Source organism: Oculina patagonica, chromosome 5 (assembly GCF_052425735.1).
Source record: "Oculina patagonica isolate OP01 chromosome 5, crgOcupat, whole genome shotgun sequence".
Taxonomy (NCBI): domain Eukaryota; kingdom Metazoa; phylum Cnidaria; class Anthozoa; order Scleractinia; family Oculinidae; genus Oculina; species Oculina patagonica.
In genome coordinates, this window is record NC_135762.1 from 10,218,889 (window position 1) to 10,238,687 (window position 19,799).

Below are 19,799 nucleotides of genomic sequence, written 5' to 3' on the forward strand. Positions count from 1 at the left end.
AAATTCTTCGATGCCAATGACTTCCTGATAGACAAAAACAGTGTCTTCGCGACATGTTCGACAATTTCATACCTTTGGCATAGAACTACTTTCCTTGAAGTTTTCATTCAGTCTGCTTCATTTAATTTCACTTAATGTGGTCTATATTTTAAATATATATGGGTTATTGGCCAAGCGTGAGGTCAAGATGGCAGGATATTGGCCAAGGTCTTTTTTTGCGTGTTTATGGACCGAGACGAAGTCGAGGTCCATAAACACGCAAAAAAAGAACGATCGAGGCCAATATCCTGCCTTCTTGACCGAACAAGCTTGGTCAATAAAAGATTTATTATATGACTTTATTCGAGTACTGAAAAGAAAGCCAGTTGCATGCACATTCAATGGCGCACGCTAAAATCATTTCATTGGTTTAAAAGTTTAATGACTGACTGTCAAATTCGTGAATGAATCGAGACGAAGTAAAACGACGCGACGACAGCGAAATTCACCTCTTTTTAACCCTCAAAAGGATACTAAAATTGCAAATCGACTTTGAGTTTGAAGCCTTAAAACAAGATTGTCCATTCTATCTGGCCGCCAGCTTTTGATTATTGGACGTTTTGCAGAGTATTTGCTCGCTTCTGGCGCTTTAGTGGTGCAAACCTGCCGACACGGTACCGGTGACACGAGCTGAATATTGAAATTGTGATTGTTGAAAGCGTTTGGGACTTATAAATTCACGGGGAGAGCTTGAACTTTCCTACATCATTGATTTAAATGTTCGACACGACCTTATTCGACGTGAGCGTTAGAGGCTTCGGTGAGAAGATGTTTTAAAAGTTTACAGTGCCTAAATGGTTCGCCGTGCCGACCGCTTTCTCCATCAAGATTTCAATCAAGATTTACACAAACTACAAGTTTGCCGAATTGTTTATTCTTCAGGTATGTCACTGACCTCTCTCCCTTTTCCGCCGAACAAAACCGATATCATGTCTTCAAGTCGCTTTGCGTTTTAATTTTTGTATTTAAGCTTATAGCTGGTTGTTGTGGCAAATAAAATTCACGAAACTCGTTAACATTTGCTGTTTAATTAGTTTGTTCTCGTTCGCTTCAAGACCAATTTCTTTGTAATTGGACTCTCTTTCGCTAGAAACAGGCAGAAAATATTTGTGTTGTTTCGGTAAATGGTTTCATAGCTCAAGTTTACGACGGAAAAGCTTTTTGTAGTAGCGTCGACGGAACTGAAAAGTTTTTTCGCTTGCGGGAACACAGCAGGCGATCCCGAGCGGTCAAGATGGCTCCATCTTGACCGCTCGGGTAGCCGATCAGAGCACGGGATTCGTTTCATCTTGACCGCTCACGGAGCTAGTCATATAATAATCCCATTTATTCACCAAATCCCCGCCATGTTTACTTGCCTGGATGACAAAGTGGCGTGGCTTAATAACCCAACCCAGAAATGCTATATTTACGGCCTAGCGCGGCGGATATAACGTCATAGACCTAGCTTCTCGACCAATCAGTATGACCGATTCTTAAAGTCACCTCTGGACTTTAGAGAGGCTAAGCATGACGTTATACGGCAAACGGAAAACGCGAGCTTGCCTCTCATTTTGTTACCTTTTAAAAATAGGGAAAAAATACTGCATTCACGACAAACAAAAAACTACTCACTTCCGTGTACAAACGCCAAACTGCAGAAGGCAGAAGTTGAATTTTTGCCTTTCTCGGAAAAAATAAACGTTATGTTTAATCCATCTATTATACTAAACCACCAATAATCAATAATGATTATTGTTTTTGAAGTCAAGTATTAATGACAATGCCAACAATTGAGTAACCTATCCATTATGTGTCTTGATCGAGTTCAAATAAAACAGCTATAACAGAAAAAAAAAAAAAAACGGTCTAAATAGGCAACTCACTCATTCCTCTTTGTTCCCCTCTGGAACATAGGGCCTCGACTACCATTTTCCATCTGGTCCTCTTTTCCGTTTCCGCTGCATTTCCCAGTCTGAGGCTTGCCGAGCGATGCTTGACTGATTCTCATTTCCCTTGGAATTTATCTTTAATATTTCCTTTAGTAGTGGGCATGTGCCTGACTAATTTAAGTTAGCTGATGTTATTCCTGTTCATAATAACTAAAAGTGGCTATAAGCCACTAAACTCGGAAAAGTTATTATGAAACAAGAATAAAGGTTTGCTAATACAAATACAAATAAAGGTTTGCTAATACAAATGATGTTATACTTTCCAAACTTCTGTCTACTTCACTTTGATTGTCATCAAATACTGATCGAGAGCAGACCGAAAGGCCAAGAGATAGAGTTCCCATCTGTTACAAATTGATTTCTTTCTTTTTATTTTTCCTTTTTGTTATTTGAAGGTAACGAAAACTAAGTCGAGTTTGGCTATAAGTCGAGCGATTTTTTTTCACCAAATCGTACTGAAATAAATTCATCTTTAGCTGAGTGTTTTGGGTTAGTTTTTTTCTAACTGGTTCTAAAAATAGCTGAATAAATATCATAATATTATTTCAAGAAAACTGACATTAATACAATATTTCGGTTGGTGACTAAACATGTTAATTTTATGTAATTTAACAAGAAATGTAGGTATCAGAGAAAAGGTCTAATTCTCTAGAGGCCTTAAAACACTTATGTCTAACAGGAATATATATATGTCTAACAGGAAACGAGTGAAGGAGTGATTGAGTGAATTCACTTCGCCCACTACAACTCTTTTTCGAGTTAAAAAGGACACAGTCACTTGCATGAATAATTATCGACCCATCTCATTGCTCTCCATTTTCGATAAAATCTTGCAATTGGAGGAGGGTAGCAAAGGGTTTATGCGTGATGCGTGAAAAGGCCAAAAATTAAAACGTGACGCGTGAAAATAGGGCAAAAATTAGACCGTGACGCGTGAAAATAGCTAGAAAAGGCACGTGATTCGTGAATTCTGCTGTTTCAAATATACGTGACACGTGAATTTGGTTAAAATTTGTGCGTGAAATGGGATGACAACACCCCCTTTGCTACCCTCTTGGAGAAGCTTGTATACAAGAGACATCACTTTTATTGACAAATATAATATTCTATATGACAAACAATTTGGCTTTAGGAGAGATCATTCCCCTCTACATGCAACTCTCTTTATTACAGACAAAATTTAAAGAGCAATTGAAGATGGCCTATTTTCGTGTGGTATTTTTCTTGATTTTTCTAAAGCCTTTGATACTGTTGACCATAGCATATTACTACAAAAATTAACCCAATATGGAATCCGTGGTATTCCTAATGACTGGTTTGCATCCTATTTGAACAATATGAGGCAGTATGTTACAATAGGTAGTACTAAATCAGATGAGACCATCATTACTCATGGTGTCCCACAAGGTTCTGTATTAGGCCCTCTTCTATACCTCCTATACATTAATGATTTTAGTAAGTGCAGTAATGTGTTTGACATTCACATTTTTGTAGACGATACGAATCTGTTTTACTCTAATTCTAATTTAGCTGAACTTGAGTAAATTGTTAATTATAATCTGAAAATGGTATCTGACTGACTTATGGCTAATAAGGTTTCCTTAAATATTGATAAGACAAATTTCATTATTTTTCACCCCCCTCAAAAGGCTAAGGGTCACATAGTCAGATTAATAATTTCTAACAAGGAGAATATGCAGGAGAAATTCATAAAGTACTTGGGTCTCCTAATTGATTCACATCTCAGTTGGAAGTATCACATCTTACATATTTCTAAAAAGATTAAGCGATGTATTGGCATACTCTCTAAGATCAGGCACTCTGTGACTGATCAGGTCCTTATACAGTTGTATTACTCACTAATTTATCCCCTTTTGACTTATAGTTTAACAAGAAGCTTGAGAAGCTTAAAATCGGGCGCTTAATAATTAGCTATCTGTTTTGACTTGCAAGGTAGGGTACAGTACAGTAAAAATCACTAGAAAAACAGTTACTTAAACCTATTCAGGCCGGGGGGTGGGTGGGGGCTTTTGAGGCCCGCGCTGACTTTGGACGCTTATTTCAAGATTCAACCAAACGCTGCCAAACTTTGCGCGTTTATCTAAAATTTATCTCGCAATAATTTGGTAGGATTAGTTATTGTGCCAGTAACTTGAAATCACCATGGCAACGTCATTTTGACAGGCTTGTTTTCCCAAATTTGAATTTTTCGTGTTTCTATTTAATAATGAAAATCTGGAATGTTTTCAAGATTGCATTATTACTTAATGACATTATGGTCTCAATTTATAAATTTATAAAAATATATTTCGCACAATACAAATAAACGATTGAACTAGACGTCTAAAAAATATAAATTTGTAACACTTAGCAAAGTGCAGCCTTTTCGCAAGGCAAGGCGGGAGACCAATTTGTCCAACGCTTTAGGTGGCTGACGCATTTCAGTATTTTCCAGCCCTTACACTTTAATGGAACAGTATGCAACTCCTAATCAGGTAACTACTATTGTCAAGAAAATGATCACAACTTATTGACCAATAATTAGGTATTTGTTTCATACCATTACTGTAATAGCAACTGGTGAAGTATATTAGTACTGACCCAAGGTATAAGGGCTGGAAAACACTGAAAACCATTTCAGCCGCGTTTCAAGGAATCCAAAAAAGCTTTACTTATCCCATATATATTTGTTTTGCAGTATTTTGTTATTTTTTGAACGATTTTGGGGGATGTCTGGGACGCGATAGTTTTTCTCAAAGGATTAGTAAAATTTAGACAAATAAGAAATATTGGAGATTTAATGTGATTTTAAAATTTGAATTTGAAGTTAAAAATTGGTGGACGGACACCAAACAGTCTCCTGACAACCTGGAGTGCTCTTGCGAGGGGGTCAACTGTTTGGAGGTGTTTCCATTCTTTTCTTCAATCCCTTCTTTAAATCTCTTAAAGTTCCATTCAAATTCAGGTAGAACCCCACCTTAAGTTTTGTTTTTTTGAGAAAATAACAGAAGTCAAAGGTTGCGTGATATAACCACGCATGGATTTTAATTCTCCCTCCCTTTCCATCTCCTTAGCCTTTCACCCCCACCTGTTCTTCCCTTTCTACTCTCATTCAATTTAATGTTTGTTTACATCATTTCCTAACCAATTCAGTATCGTACTAATCTGTGGCAAGCAATCAGATAATAACAGAAATTTGCCTAAATTTTGATCTCCCATTCCAAGACCTTAGAGTATAAACCGCTTATAAAACAAAACAAACTTGATAATAATTCTCTGAGGTTATACACCTTGCAGTATTAACGTACTAACGAACTTGATAACAAACCCCATGTCGTACTAAGGATTTTTACTGATCAACACCGTTTCAGTACTGGAAGTCTTTGAAAATCCTGAATTTCGTCAAAATGAGCGAAAATAAAGTTTTAAAATTTCCTTTATCAATATGGTTCTTATCTTTTTATTCAATTCTATGAACTGCTTTTATGCAGTACTGTCCACAAAGATTTCAATTTCCTCAAAGCTTCGGGACAAATGGATACAAAATATTTCGTGCAGAATGTAATTTGATTAAGCGAATGTTTTCACGTCTATAAATACTTCAACCAGTGAATGAAAAACCGTTTTGTTTTCATCGATGAAAACCACTCTCAAATAGTTAATGCATAAAAAATAACAATCAGATCAGAATACAATAATTATTAATGTAAGGTCTCGCTATTATGTCTCGGCAGAGATACTTCATGTATTTTCGTGAATAAAACCCATTGGCCTGTTTTGTTTTCCTGATCATGTTTGTCTGTGATTTTTACAAAACATGGGGTCTTTTTTTCGGAACTTTAAGTTGTACAAAAATTCCTATTTTAAACACAGATGTCACTTCCGGAATTTCTCATCTAAAATTCAATTGGTATTTAATTATAATTATTCGAAGTTTTCATTTTCAAGTCATCTTTTCATTCGATAGTCTCACTGATCTCGTAAAAAATTCCATTCAAGTTCACACCAATACTGTACATTGCCAATGTTTTGCTGATGTCTTGAGAAGTGTCTTACTAACGTCACTAGTCAAATCTAATATATATATATCCAAACCAAGTTGTGCAAACATTCTACTCTTTGTGACAGGCGACTTTGACGTCCAACTGTGCGGAAATGAAAATCGACATACTTCTTGCTAAATATATAAAAAATAGTTTTAAAGTGGAGTCCGCCTCAAAAAACATGTACCGCCAGATCACACTGCTATTTGTAGAAACCAGCAAAGCGTCTAGTTTCAAAAGTTTCCCACAAAAACATTGCGTGACATAATTGACGTTACCCCTTTTATTTATAAAAATAGCTTCAACTTGTCAAAGCAACTACAGTTTCACAATGGTGATTATTAGTACTTTACCCCTTAAGCTTTTTTCTCTGTCCTCCCGCCGAAGCAAAGAAGAGAACCAGATTGCAGATTAGCCCAAAAGTCGACCCAGTGTTCCTACAACGATTAACTGTCAAAACTGAAATGAAACCGATTGGTCCAGGCTATCCCCGTCATTTTTAGCCGACAGGAGACTATCGTCTAGGACGACCAAAGGGTAAACTATAAATCGGCCACGCCCGATTAATAATACATAATGAAATACATATATGGGGAATACATATCATACAACTCTTTTACCTCTTATCGTCTTACAAATAAAGCAGTCAGAATAATGACATTCTCAGAATATAATTCTCACTCCAGTCCACTCTTTCAGAAATTAAAAATACTTAAAGTATGTGACTTAATATATTTGTATAGTGCTTTATTTATGTACGACTATTACTCTCTCTCTAATCTCTTTTCAGATCTCGCAGTTGGGCGAGGCCGAATTCGAGATCTGGTCAAGTAAGACTATTATTTTTTTCTTTTTTGATTGGCTGTTTCAAAACATGGTTGCGATATTAACTCGCCTGCGACATTCCTGACAGGCAATCACGTGGTACAAATCGGATTTAACCAGGTCTCACCATTGGCTTCGCCCACCCGCTAAATCTGAAAACGAGATTAGGTCTGACCATCTGATGTGAAGGTTTTGACAAAGACAAGACACCTGTTGATAAATACCTACAGCTGGTGATCCAATTTCTTGGTGCGTCAACGTGTTTCTCATCACACAGTCTCTTCGGCTTGACCTGCCTATGCACCTTTGTGATGGTCTTTGGGAAGAGAAAAGGATGCAAGGCAGTTCATTTGCGGGTTTGGCTGCTCCACCTCATTGGCTCGATCCCCTCTTGAATTTTCCCTTTGATTACTTAATGTAGTCCTTATTGCCCTTTAAGTCGTGGTTTCCGTAGCAAAACATGTTGGACGCGTTTGGCCACCCTGTTGCAACATGTTGGGTGATGTTGGCTCAAGGTTGAAAATGGTCAAATATTTCTCGCAACCGTTTTTGATTTTGCATAATGTTGTACTCGTCTGGTCACGTACGGGAAACATTGTTGCACCGAAGCATGCTTACTAGGGTGGCCAGACGTGTGCAACACTGTGCGCGCAACAAGTTTGCGCTGTGTTGCGTTGAAATGTTGCGTACATTTGGCCGTGGTTTTGCATGTTAATATGATCAATTCCCATTACTTAGATGCGTTAAAATATTGAAATGCCTATAATAAGATAATAAGAACTCTTCAATCTGTTAAAAAGTTAAAAAAATATATAAAAAATACAGTAATCTGAATTGTAAAAACAAACAGGAAGCTTAATTATACAGACACTCTAAGTAAAATAAAATATAACCATTTTGGCAGGCTGCAGAGGTAAACCTCTTGAACATCTCAGTTTATATGAGTTGCTATCATTAATGCTAATCAGTTCACTATGCTTTATTGCAGCTACCGGAGGAGATACGGGAGGAAGTCCGGGACGGTGACTTTTAAATGGCCACTCTATATAAACCTCATATACAGAGAAGAGAAATAGCACAGTAGCTAGATTCCAATGCTTCGCTGTAGTTACAGGTGAACGTGAGATGATATAACAATAACGTTTTGTTTTGCTAAAAGAAAAAGCTAACTTAAGGTTTACTTCTCTTTAAGCCTTATATATATATAGAAAGTGCTTCCATAAAAAAATGTTAATGATGTCAGCACGTAGACTAAAAAGTCGTTGGTGATGGTGACACTTGGTTTCCAAACACAATTGTTCTTTTACAATTTTGACATTTTTGATATTCATTCCTGCAAATTTCAATTTAATTATTTGTTAATGATGCTTACAGCGATTTCGAAATTTATGTTTGACAATACGAATCGTAGTCCCCGCCACTATTGTTATTTGGATTTATCAGGAGAAGCCTTGAAGAGGGGAGGAATAAATAAATGGGTCTATCTGAGTCAAACGAAGGATTATAATTAACTAAACGCATACCGTTTGGTATTTTCATTACCTTTTACGAAAAGGTTGCCGGTTGCTGCAATGTGCTGTCCCTGCTAAGGTTTGTCACTTATATATAGAACACACTGCGAGTTAATCCTTTCAACACCCATATCTATGCGAAATGCGCCTTTATATTAAATGTTTCGAAACGGCAGCGTTGATGTAAAAGTATAGCGGATTTTCTTTACGAAGACCAAATTTTAGACAAAAATTGTTCATCAGGAGGGTTTTCACACGCATTGTTAAGCATGTTGCGCGAAGGATAAATGGAATACATGTATATTTCTCGTTCATAAAGCATGTTGCGCGAAGGATAATTATTCGTCGACAACGGGACTGCGGTAACAATAGTTCAACTGCCTGTGGTCGGGTATTCTGGGCAATCAATCCGACATGCCGAATGTTGCCCAAAACAGGATAATATAAACACTGCTAAAACAAAGATAGAAAGTAAACATTAAAATATAAATACAACCAACAGATGTACCAATGTAGGCCATTTTCCTGTCAAAACATCGACAGAAATCACACCATTAATTCCCGCGAAATGCGGCGTAATGCATATGGAACAGAGCTGACTGACATATCAAGGAAAAAACCCCAACTTCAAGTCCAAATTTGACCGTTAAAACGGCGGGGCCCGCCCGGGCCCACCATACTTTTCTTAAAGTTCAACTATCGAACTTAAGTGAGCGTCCGTGTAAGAACCGACCACTCGATTTTCGGCCCAGAACAGAATTCCTTCAAATTTTCTGTGCAAGACAATTGATCCATATGATAAACAAAAATAGCAATATTTTGGCTTGTAGTGTTATTTGTCAATATTTTTGGCGATGATTGCTGAGAACGGTCAAAAACCGAAAAAATCATCCTGTTTCGAGTCAAATTTAAGCGTCGCGCTCAACGCGCTGAAAAGTTACTCTTTAACTCAAATAAAATGAAACTTGTATATCATTTTATTTTATGTCTTGTCTATTAGTTCATGTTAAAATATTTGAAATCGGACTTAACAAAAATTAATTATGATTTTTTTAAAACACCCCATAAAGAGCCATCGCAAAAATCACGCAAACATACTGTTGGTTAGAGAGGTTTTTCTCAAAAGTTTAACGCGATCTAGAGCCCTGGACACTATCCACGATTAGTACTAGGGTTGGTGTATTAGAAACAAGAAAAAAGGTTTTGGGCACTAAGCTTTTTGAATTTTAGGAGTTTTATCAACAAGGCCTATTTTTAACGGTCGTAACGCGCGTCACGCAATTTCTTACTATTGTGTTTCCTATCTTTCCCACATAAAACAGTTGTCTGAGGGAGCAAATATTTTTGAAACTAGCTTTCTGCTCGGAAACAGGCATGGACAATCCTAAATTTATCAAATATCGCCCCAAAAATAAGAATTAAGAAGGTTAAATCATGAGCGGCTCCGGTATGAGTTGTCTTTAGTTCCGTCTTTAACTGTGCAAAAAGCTTCGAAAAGCGGTTTCCGTGATTCGGTAATCATAAATAGGGAAAGAACTACGAAAGAAACCCTTAATAATTTAACGTATTAAACACATTTAACAGCTAGAAATTATTATCATTGTATTATTAAAGTGTACGCCCAGAGAAAATGCAACACAAATGAAAATAGGCCAAAGCGAATTTCCCAGAAAATGTCTGTTTCAGTCGGCTTCGATGCACGCGGGAATGTCAATGAAAGTTATTTTTAGTAGGTTAATTTCAACCCGTGTGGCAAATGCTTGCTGCTTAAACTATTTCTTGTTTTACTTTATATCATTTGTTTTTCAATTTTGTGAATAGGCTACAAAATTTTCCTTTAATATTTATTTTTTTTCACTTTTTTTTGCACTGCCCTTGTGCTAAATTTAACTTATGCAAATTTGTGACAATTGATGTCGTGCGTGCTTACATTACGGCAGGAATAGTTTTGCTCTTTGCGTTTCGTGTTGTTTCGTTCTGTGAAATGGCAGGATTTTGTTCCTTCTCGGCAATTTTAGGTGGTAAGTGCGAAAGTAGTCGTGGACATACAGATTGTATAGCCCTAAATGATTGTGACGGCGATATCAGTTTGCATCTAGCAAATCACCACCTGTCAAGAGAAAATTCATCTGAAAGGGATCTAATACTGGCAAGATCAAGTCTTTTAGAACTCACTGAAGAACAGATTAAGAATATGATGGTTTGTCCAGCCCATCGTCTTACCTTAGGAAAGTACTGGCAAGCTCCGAAGACCTGCCAGTATCCAAGACATCATAAAAAGAAATCGGCGGTAACAGGAACTCATGTTATAAATTTCAAGCTGGCCAGGGAAATTAAAAACCTCTTTGGAGAAGCTGCACCCGTTGGTTCCCGTAAGTTTTATCGTTAAAGATTGTTCTTAATCGCTAAAAATTGTTTACATTGTTAAGCCCTAGGCTGAAACAGATTTCACTTCCGTAAATATGAAATGCTAGGTCATTACTATTGTTGCATGGTGACAACTGTTCTCTGGACGCGTTCTGTTAGCTTACCTGAGACCGGCTCAAACACAGGATAAAATGTTATTATAAAGTAATTTGAGCGCGACTTAAATAATTTATTCTTAGTGACATAGCTTGCAACACCTGATGTTTTTAACCGTGACTAAATAAATTACACTTTCAAGTTTGCTGCGAACACAGGGGTCAGGGTTGGTTGAAGGCGATTGTGGGGGAGGGGGGAGATTACTATACGTGGAGGTTCTGCCCATTTGTATGGTTTAGGTATATTAATGAGCAGAATTTTGCAAGTTTAAGTATATAAAAAGGTAAAGCATGTATACGAGCCTAGGGGCCTATCACGTTTCCGTAGCATAAAGCGACTAGGAGTATTCCCATCGCAGGGTTACCCCCAGTCTTGCCCAAAGAACACGACATATTGAACCCGGCCAGGACTCGAACCCGACCACTGCAGGAATTTTGCACTTAGTGATCCGGTAGAACCCGAATTTCAAAAGTCCTGTTCACATCAGCACTTATCCACTTGCGATGACTGCCAAGGGCTAAAGAAAGTACTTCAGGAACTACCACTTGAGATCGAAGGTCCATCCTGGACGCCAGTTAATTCAGAACAACGAGAAGATTTACTGTACGACTTTGACCGCGCAAAGTCAGATATCTTTCTATGGAAAGCGCACATTGTCCGCTCAATAAACCAGGAAGAGGCGAAGCAAGATTTACTGAAAACAGCCGACGCGACGTCCGCCATTGTTATAATGGACTGGGCCATGAAATTTCTTCAACTAAAATATCGTGAGAAGCAGTCCGAATGGTTCGGAAAACGAGGGCTCAGCTGGCATATATCCACCGTCATAACCAAGAATGTCAGCACTGGTAATCATATGCTCACATCCTTGATTCCTGCCAGCAGAATCGGTATGCAGTCTGTTCGATCATCGAGAACACACTGGAGGCCTTAAAGAAGGAACATCCTCACATAACTCAGGTGAACTTTAGAAGTGACGAAGCAGGCTGTTACTACAACAACTTTCTCGTGGCGGCCGTAAGAGATGCTGGGAACCGAGTTAGTATCACCGTCACACGGTACGACTTTTACGAGCCACAATACGGGAAATATATCTGTGATAGGATCCTTTGCCCGATGAAGTCAGCTATCCGACGCTATTGCAACGAGGGACACGATGTTCTTTCTGCAAAGGACATGCCTACAGCGCTTTCCGAACGTCCTGTCCGAGGCACAACTGCCAGTGTTTGCTCTGTGAATGAGTCTCAAAAGACACTTGAAGTAAAAATGACAGATCATTTCAGCAGGTATCATAACTTTCAATGTGAATCAAATGGCATTAGGATCTGGAGAGCTTATAATGTAGGGCAAGGGAGGCTCATTCCCTACCAAGACATCATCGTCAAGCCCCAGGGTCCTACAGATCTTGTTATAGATGTCGACTTTTTTCCAGTCAAGGAAGCACGAATCCATGACGCCACATCAACTGATGGTGAGGAAACCAGCGGTCTTTTCTCTTGCCCTGAGCCTGGGTGTCAAATGGTCTTCAAAAAAGTTAGTGAGCTTGAGAATCATCTTGATGTTGGCGAGCACCGCCAAATGCGCGGAGGGTCCGAAACGGTGTATGACAAACTCAGAAGAGACTGGGCCGAGAAATTCCTTAATGTTGACAACAACGAGGGAAGAAGCAGTGCCGCCGGTAGCACATTGCGATGAGCGAGGAGACGAATTTGAATATCAAGCTCCTAGTTTTTGCAGTGACTTACAGCTTGGCTGGGCTCTACACAAGGTGCGAAATCAAGGTGTGCGATTTCCTTCGACCTTGGAGAGAGAACCGGCAACAAGGCAGATCCCGGAAAAGTGGCTGAAGACATGAGAACAGCAAGAAGACCAGATGGTTTGCAGATATTTGACAGGTAAGACTGGCTCACGAAAAGTCAAGTACAGGGTTTTTTTTTTTCGAGACTAGCGGCCACACGAAGAAAGCAGGGGAACCAAGAGTTACAGATGGAGGATGTGTACGCAGAGAAGGAAGGGGAAGAAAGGCGTGAAGTGCTAGAGAGCGTCGCCGCTGAACTCAGTCCCAGGCATCCAATCTGCTACGATTCTTACTGCCTGTGTGACCTGGCACGAGACGAGAGTCTTGACAGTTTCAGTGTAGTTATGCTTAAGGAGATATTAAGATATTTTGAGATTCCCTTTGGTTCACGAGATCGGAAAAAAATCTAGTAGTGAACTTGTTCTCATTTTTTGAAGAATGTGACTGTCGCCAATAGGAAAAAACGTTCAAATGCTATCTATTCAATTCGCGGATGCGTTCGGCTGTTGTTCAAGCGTTTAATAATAGTTTTCTGTGAACCGAGAAAATAAAAATAGTTTAAAGCCCTGTATTACTGTTAATGTAGGAAAGGATTAAAGTCGTTCTTTTTTTGTTGCTGAGTTAAATTAGTTATACTATCCACTTTAGGGACCGGTCATTATTTATCAGGGGTGGAGGGCCCACGAAATTGTGGAAAAAGTGGGCTAACAAATTATGACCCTCCCCCACACTGGAACCAAAAATTGTGACCCTCCCCAAATTGGAGTCTATTAAGGGTGCCCGCGGGTACCCTAAGCGGAGGTGCTATTTTAAAAATCGAATTTTGGGCATGGAAAGTTAAACCGATTTTTCTTATTTTTCGGTAGTCGTAATGACAAACTAGAACTATAAAATAAACGAAATAAATGAACAGGAAATATCAGCATATTTAAATTACTCTATTTTTATTATTACGGCCACCTTGTTAGAAACCCCGTTTTTACTCCCATACAAACTCTGTATTTTTACATTCTCGTAAGCGGACATTCCCGTAAGCGGCCGCGGACACTTTCCGAGATTACGACTTAGACTTTTTCTTTGTTTTTAAGCTCCCGTAAGCGGACACCGCAAAGAGAATCATATAAAAAACCTCTGTATCTTGTATTAATCAATCAACTTCACATCGCTGTTCGTCACAATGATTTTACTGTAATTACAGAACCATATTTCAGTGTTTGTTTTGTCGTCATTCACGTCCGGTTACAATTTGAAACACAAGCTCCCGTAAGCAACATCTATCCCCTTACACCTCAAGTGGCCGCTTACAAGAACCATTCTCGTAAGCGGCCAGCTCCAGTTGCGGACACTTTTTTCGCGTCCCGAGGGTGTCCGCTTATGAGAGCTTCGACTGTAATACTATTTTTCTAAACGCAACGATAGCTTTTTTATTACTGTCAATAAGTCAAAATTATCCAAAAATTCATTTGAGCAAGTTTCAACGAAATCGGCTGGGTAGAAATCGCTGCACAGTTGACTGTTATAGATTTCAGCTTCGCCAGTTGTTACAACAACGCTTGAGTAATGTTTCGATTGTATTGACAGGTCCCTTACTTCTCTCCTTTTTCGATTCGCCATCGATGTAAGCCTTACAGTATCTTTTAATTAAAGTGGAAGCAGAGAGAAAGAAACTAGACACCCAATTCTTTTTTTCTTTTTTGGGGGGTCAATTTTACCAGAATTGAAATCACCTTTGTTTTGATACGCCGCGACGTGTAAACCTTCTACAAATTTGCATAAATTGAATTCAGCGAAGACTGAGAATTATTTGATGACGGCATATGGGCTATTTTCAAAAGTCGAAACCAATTATAGAAGTCGTTTTGCTTTGCCAACGTAACAGTTTAAGAAATGAAGTATAAAGGGAGGGCAAAATATTAATGTACGTGACATCCTAAAAATAACATTTACATTCCAGCGTGTTAGCCGATTGAAATCTACATTCCCTGCAAAGATTTTCGCCGTAGTATAAGTCGATGTAAATTCGCCGTACATAATTTTTTAAGGCACTTTATACTATGAATAAAACTTCTCGTTGTTAAAAATCTCGTTGTCAAAATGCGCGAAGGGTTTTTTCATAGTTCATTCCTTATGATATCCAAATCACGGAAACGTCTTTTTCGAAGCTTTCCGGTGAAACGAAAGACTCACACCGGAGCCGCTATGATTTTTAAAACCTTCTTAATTCTTATTTTTGGGGCGATATTTGATAAATGTAGGATTGTCCATGCCTGTTTCCGAGCAGAAAGCTAGTTTCGAAAATATTTGCTCCCTCGGACAACTGTTTTATGTGGGAAAGATAGGAAACACAATAGTAAGAAATTGCGTGACGCGCGTTACGACCGTTAAAAATAGGCTTTGTTGATAGAACTCCTAAAATTCGAAAAGCTTAGTGCCCAAAATTTTTTTTCTTGTTTCTAGTACGCCAACCCTAGTACTAATCGTGGATAGTGTCCAGGGCTCTAGATCGCGTTAAACTTTTGAGAAAAACCTCTCTAACCAACAGTATGTTTGCGTGATTTTTGCGATGGCTCTTTATGGGGTGTTTTAAAAAAATCATAATTAATTTTTGTTAAGTCCGATTTCAAATATTTTAACATGAACTAATAGACAAGATATAAAATAAAATGATATACAAGTTTCATTTTATTTGAGTTAAATAGTAATTTTTCAGCGCGTTGAGCGCGACGCCTAAATTTGACTCGAAACAGGATGATTTTTTCGGTTTTTGACCGTTCTCAGCAATCATCGCCAAAAATATTGACAAATAACACTACAAGCCAAAATATTGCTATTTTTGTTTATCATATGGATCAATTGTCTTGCACAGAAAATTTGAAGGAATTCTGTTCTGGGCCGAAAATCGAGTGGTCGGTTCTTACACGGACGCCCACTTAAGTTTTATGCAAAAATAATCTACAGTACTGATCATTGTTTGTCAAGGAATGAGCAAATGCTCATAGATGTCGAACGCGTACGCTTACCAAACCTTTACAAGTATAGCATGAGTTTAATCGACTAGTTTTAAGATCAAAATCGCTTCCCTTAACTGGTCTAGGTATTATTCTTCCAGCTCCCAGCAAACTGTCCGTAAAAACGTGAAAGTTTCGCCGGAATTAATCGCACGAAGAAGATGAGGCCTTCTTAAAATCCCGCGACAAAATTGTCCGCCATTGCTTCTACCAAGGTGAAATATGATTGGTCGAAAAATCTCACGTGAAGCGTGTCCAACACCGCCTGGGGGGAGCTGGATGCCAGGTTTTTTCGAAAGTTTGAAAAGAGGATTTACTCCACAATGCTGAAATTTTTAGTAGCTGATTATTCATTCCTTGCGGAAATTTTGACATCTCAACCATGTATTCATGATATAATTAAATTCTCAGCCTCGGATATTGCATTTCTAGCTTTCTGATTGGTTCACTGAATCCTGATTATCAGCTCGCATACCTGTGTTTGACCTTATATGGGAAATGAGTGCGGCAAGTGCCTCTCAGCGTAAAATTTTTCTGTGGAAAGCGACAAATCCATCGGAAAAATGGTTGAAAACAGCAAATTTGGCGAGCTTTATGAACAAGAAATGAACAGTGGCGCCAAAAAAACCCCCACAGAAATGGCATAGTAAAATTAACTACGCAAAACCAGAGGATTGATGCGAAAAGTTTTCTTAATAATACTTGTAAACGCACAACAAGAGCGAGTGAATAAAGTAGAAAAGCAGCAAATAATTGACGAAAGAACGGCAAACTGACACAGTTTCATTCATTATACGTCATAAAATTAGGCTCAGCTCAGTTTGTTACCTTTAAATCTTGGTCTTGTCCTTTTATACTTCAATAAACCTGTTCCACTTTGAATAGCAGCCTTGATGACAGCCGTGAAGCCGTAAAAAATTACAAGTACAATGTAAACACTTGCTTCGTTCGACTTGCACAAGACGTGTAGTTTCCAGAAAAGCTTTTGCTGTGGATGATTCCGTAAATCTTAACTGTTGTCACAATTTCCATGCAGGATATTTTGACGACTTTAGAGGAGATTGTCCGTGGAAAATCTTGGGAAGAAAACTCTCTGGCTCGCTTTCCTGGTCTGTCCTCGTGTGTTTCATTCAACTCAAGAAGTGAACACCGCGCCACAAATTTTCCCGCGCCTCATACTATCACTTCGTTTACATCAAAACGAAATGTCCAGTTGATTTAACCTTAAAAAGAATTTAATAAAACAATTATTCCATTCGCCCTTGTTGGATACGAGTCGTTATAGCCAACTCGGCGCTTCGCGCCTCGTTGGCTATTTACCACCTCGTATCCAACGCGGGCTCATAGAATAATCGTAAATTATAGCGAAAATGAATTCTTGATGTCCTCACAACAACTGAATCTCACATGAGTACCTTAAGGGTTAAAGGTTGTATGATATCAAATCACAAAGTACATGCACCTGTTTTCGAATAACCCTCGTTGGATCTTGTTGACCTGTTTCCCGCCATTAAATTTGGCGTTTACTGACATATACGTTTCAGCCAAATTGCTGGTTTTGTTGGTTACGAGCTGTCATACCAGACTGACAATGCGATCTCCTTTTCTGCAATATCGCATTCAAAAGACCTACGCGAAGCTTATCAAGCACATATTGGCCACCAAGACGAGACTTCTTCGTTGATATAATCGTCTGTGATATTGTCAACTTGATCAGCGATTTCACAAAGCAAAGATATCACTTGGTCGAAACTACTGTCCGTAGGATCCCAACGTCGGTCTGGTATTCAGGAGTTTGTTTTACCGAAAAAAAGTTGCAGTCGCCAGTTAAAGTATATTGTTTGACTTTGAAAAACGTGGGACTACAGTTCCTGTGGTAGCCAAACACGTGATATGGACCATTCCTCAAATATCACCCTAACGCTTCTACATTGCCAGTACTTGAGCGCATCCTTACTGCAGCTCTTGCACCAGCAGCGATCTATTTGACCTTAATTTAATTTTTAGACACGCCCGTGCTAGACAACCTCTAGATCTGTCTCCTGGTGCTAGGCTCTTTTGATAATAAATATTTATGTCATTTACCTTCTGGAAAAGTAATTAAACTTGTAGTCAGATTAGAAGGGCTTGAGAGACGTTCAAACTAGGGAGTCGAGAAAATGATCCCGCGAAACGTTCTCCCAATTTTTTTAAACATATCGAATATCTGGCTGAATTGATCTCTGATGGACAAAGACGTGCGAGAATTTCAGAGGAGTTCAGGAATATAACACGACTGCTTCAAGTCCAAGTGCAAACTGACAGTGTCAATAGTATGATTACTCATTGGCTCATTGTGACAATGATTTGCTAAATTTGACCCATTGCGGATCTAGGGGCGGTAATGCACTGTTCGATACAAAGAACGCTCGGGGATCGCAAAACGGCCCGTTTGCCGTATAACGCGAAGGCCTAAAAGGACTTGTTATAAGAGAAAATAAGTCCGATGCCTTTATTCAATTCTGTTTTTTCCTTTGCCACTTTTCTCCGTGTAAGAGCAGGATACAAAGAGTACATTAATTCAGTTGTTTACGTACAATGCGAAAAAACGACGGTGTCATCTACAGCCGTTAGGCGACATCAGTGCGGAAAATTGTGCACGATTAACCCGCTAAGTTTATTGCATACAAAAAGTAAGTAATCAACCTGGTGGGATTTTTTACCTCCCTGGTCGATTTTGGTTGAAAACCTGATGGAAAATCAGGTGTCACCAGGTCTGTTACAGAGGGGTGTTTGCAATGGCAGCTTGATTCTTACCGTGTATCTTTTTAATTCTTCCCGACTTGCGGTATATTGTTCCTCTAGTCGTTCTAGCCATAATCGCAAGAAATTGCAAAACAATTTTGTGATTTGCATTGCATATTTTTTCGAGAAAACAACAAGTTTATAATCTTTATTTTTCTCAAGATAAAAAGTACATATCTTAAGTTACATAAGAATCTATTAAAAATACATAATGATAAAAAACTAGATATTATGATACTTAAAAATTAGTCTATTTACAAAAACATTCTTGAATCTATCTGAGTTTATTTCTGGGCGATGAGCCGATTTGTTTCTAAGGTTATACTTTTCTCTTTCTTTTTTTAGAGTTATTCTACTTAGCGGGCAATCGCAATCGGTTGATCGTACCTTTAAAGACATTCGGTAAAACTAGGCACTTAATGGGCGACCAACTTCATCTTGGCCTTACATATGCAAGACACTCAACATTCTCTTGCAGATATACCTGATTGAAGAAACGTTGACCCTTGAAAAGCATCTATCCATGAACGATAAGACCGAATGGGATTACGGGCAGACAGCATTGTTAAGCTTAGTAATATCCTATTTATTCATAATAAGGCAATTTATTTTTTGAGAGCTTTAGGAGCATGATTTATGCAACCTGTCGTATGATAATGTTCATTCTGTCACAGATGACGATTTCTTTTTCAGATTTCCCAGTGAACATGGGTCGCATCCTTTATCGTTCAGGCTTTTCACGGGTCAACGTTTCTTCAATCAGGTATATACACAATGAGAGCAACGGTCCTGCGCATGTACCAGGGGAGACAAAAAACTGGAATTACTAAATGTAGTACATTGCATATTATTTAGTTTGACCAAAGAGAACGTAACCATTGGTTAAGTAACCAATCAGTTACCAATGATTGCCTGCAGTCTGGACCCAGAGCACTTCTCTATTGCGCATGACTGACGACGAGAAGAGCTCTGGGCAACCCTGGAACGGAGTCTTTCCTCATTCAAATGTCGTTAAAATAATGCAAATCAAAGATTGGCACGCAATCGTAATATATGTGCTGTTTTCAGACCTAGTTTTGTTTGGAGACGACATCAACAGTCTCAGAGAAATTCTTCTTCACTCAAATAAGATTGTTTAATGAATAACGATGTTTAACAACAGAGAGCCATTGAAAAACAGCACAGACAGACAATTACGTAACACGACCTAAATTGGCATAAAATGTCTTTTTTAGTTATTAAGCTGTTTAAACTACCTTAGTAATTTTAACTCTATTTGGGCTTTGCACGAGCTTATAAAGCTGTAACTATACTTTTTGCTGAGATTTTCAACAAAA

General features: G+C 38.5%; 1 protein-coding gene across 3 annotated transcripts in view; it reads left to right on the top strand.

Annotated features, from left to right (window-relative positions):
• LOC144655381 (hemicentin-1-like) overlaps positions 1-19,799 on the top strand; it is a 52,398-nt gene that overhangs the window by 15,768 nt on the left and 16,831 nt on the right. For 2 of the 3 annotated variants that reach the window (XM_078515627.1, XM_078515626.1), the window contains exon 8: positions 7,827-8,991. In XM_078515627.1, the coding sequence (XP_078371753.1) occupies positions 7,827-7,864 (38 nt within the window). In that variant the 3' untranslated portion in view covers positions 7,865-8,991. Of the gene's footprint in view, positions 1-7,826; positions 8,992-19,799 lie in introns of those variants that run through there. The other variant, XR_013571082.1, reaches the window with a different exon arrangement.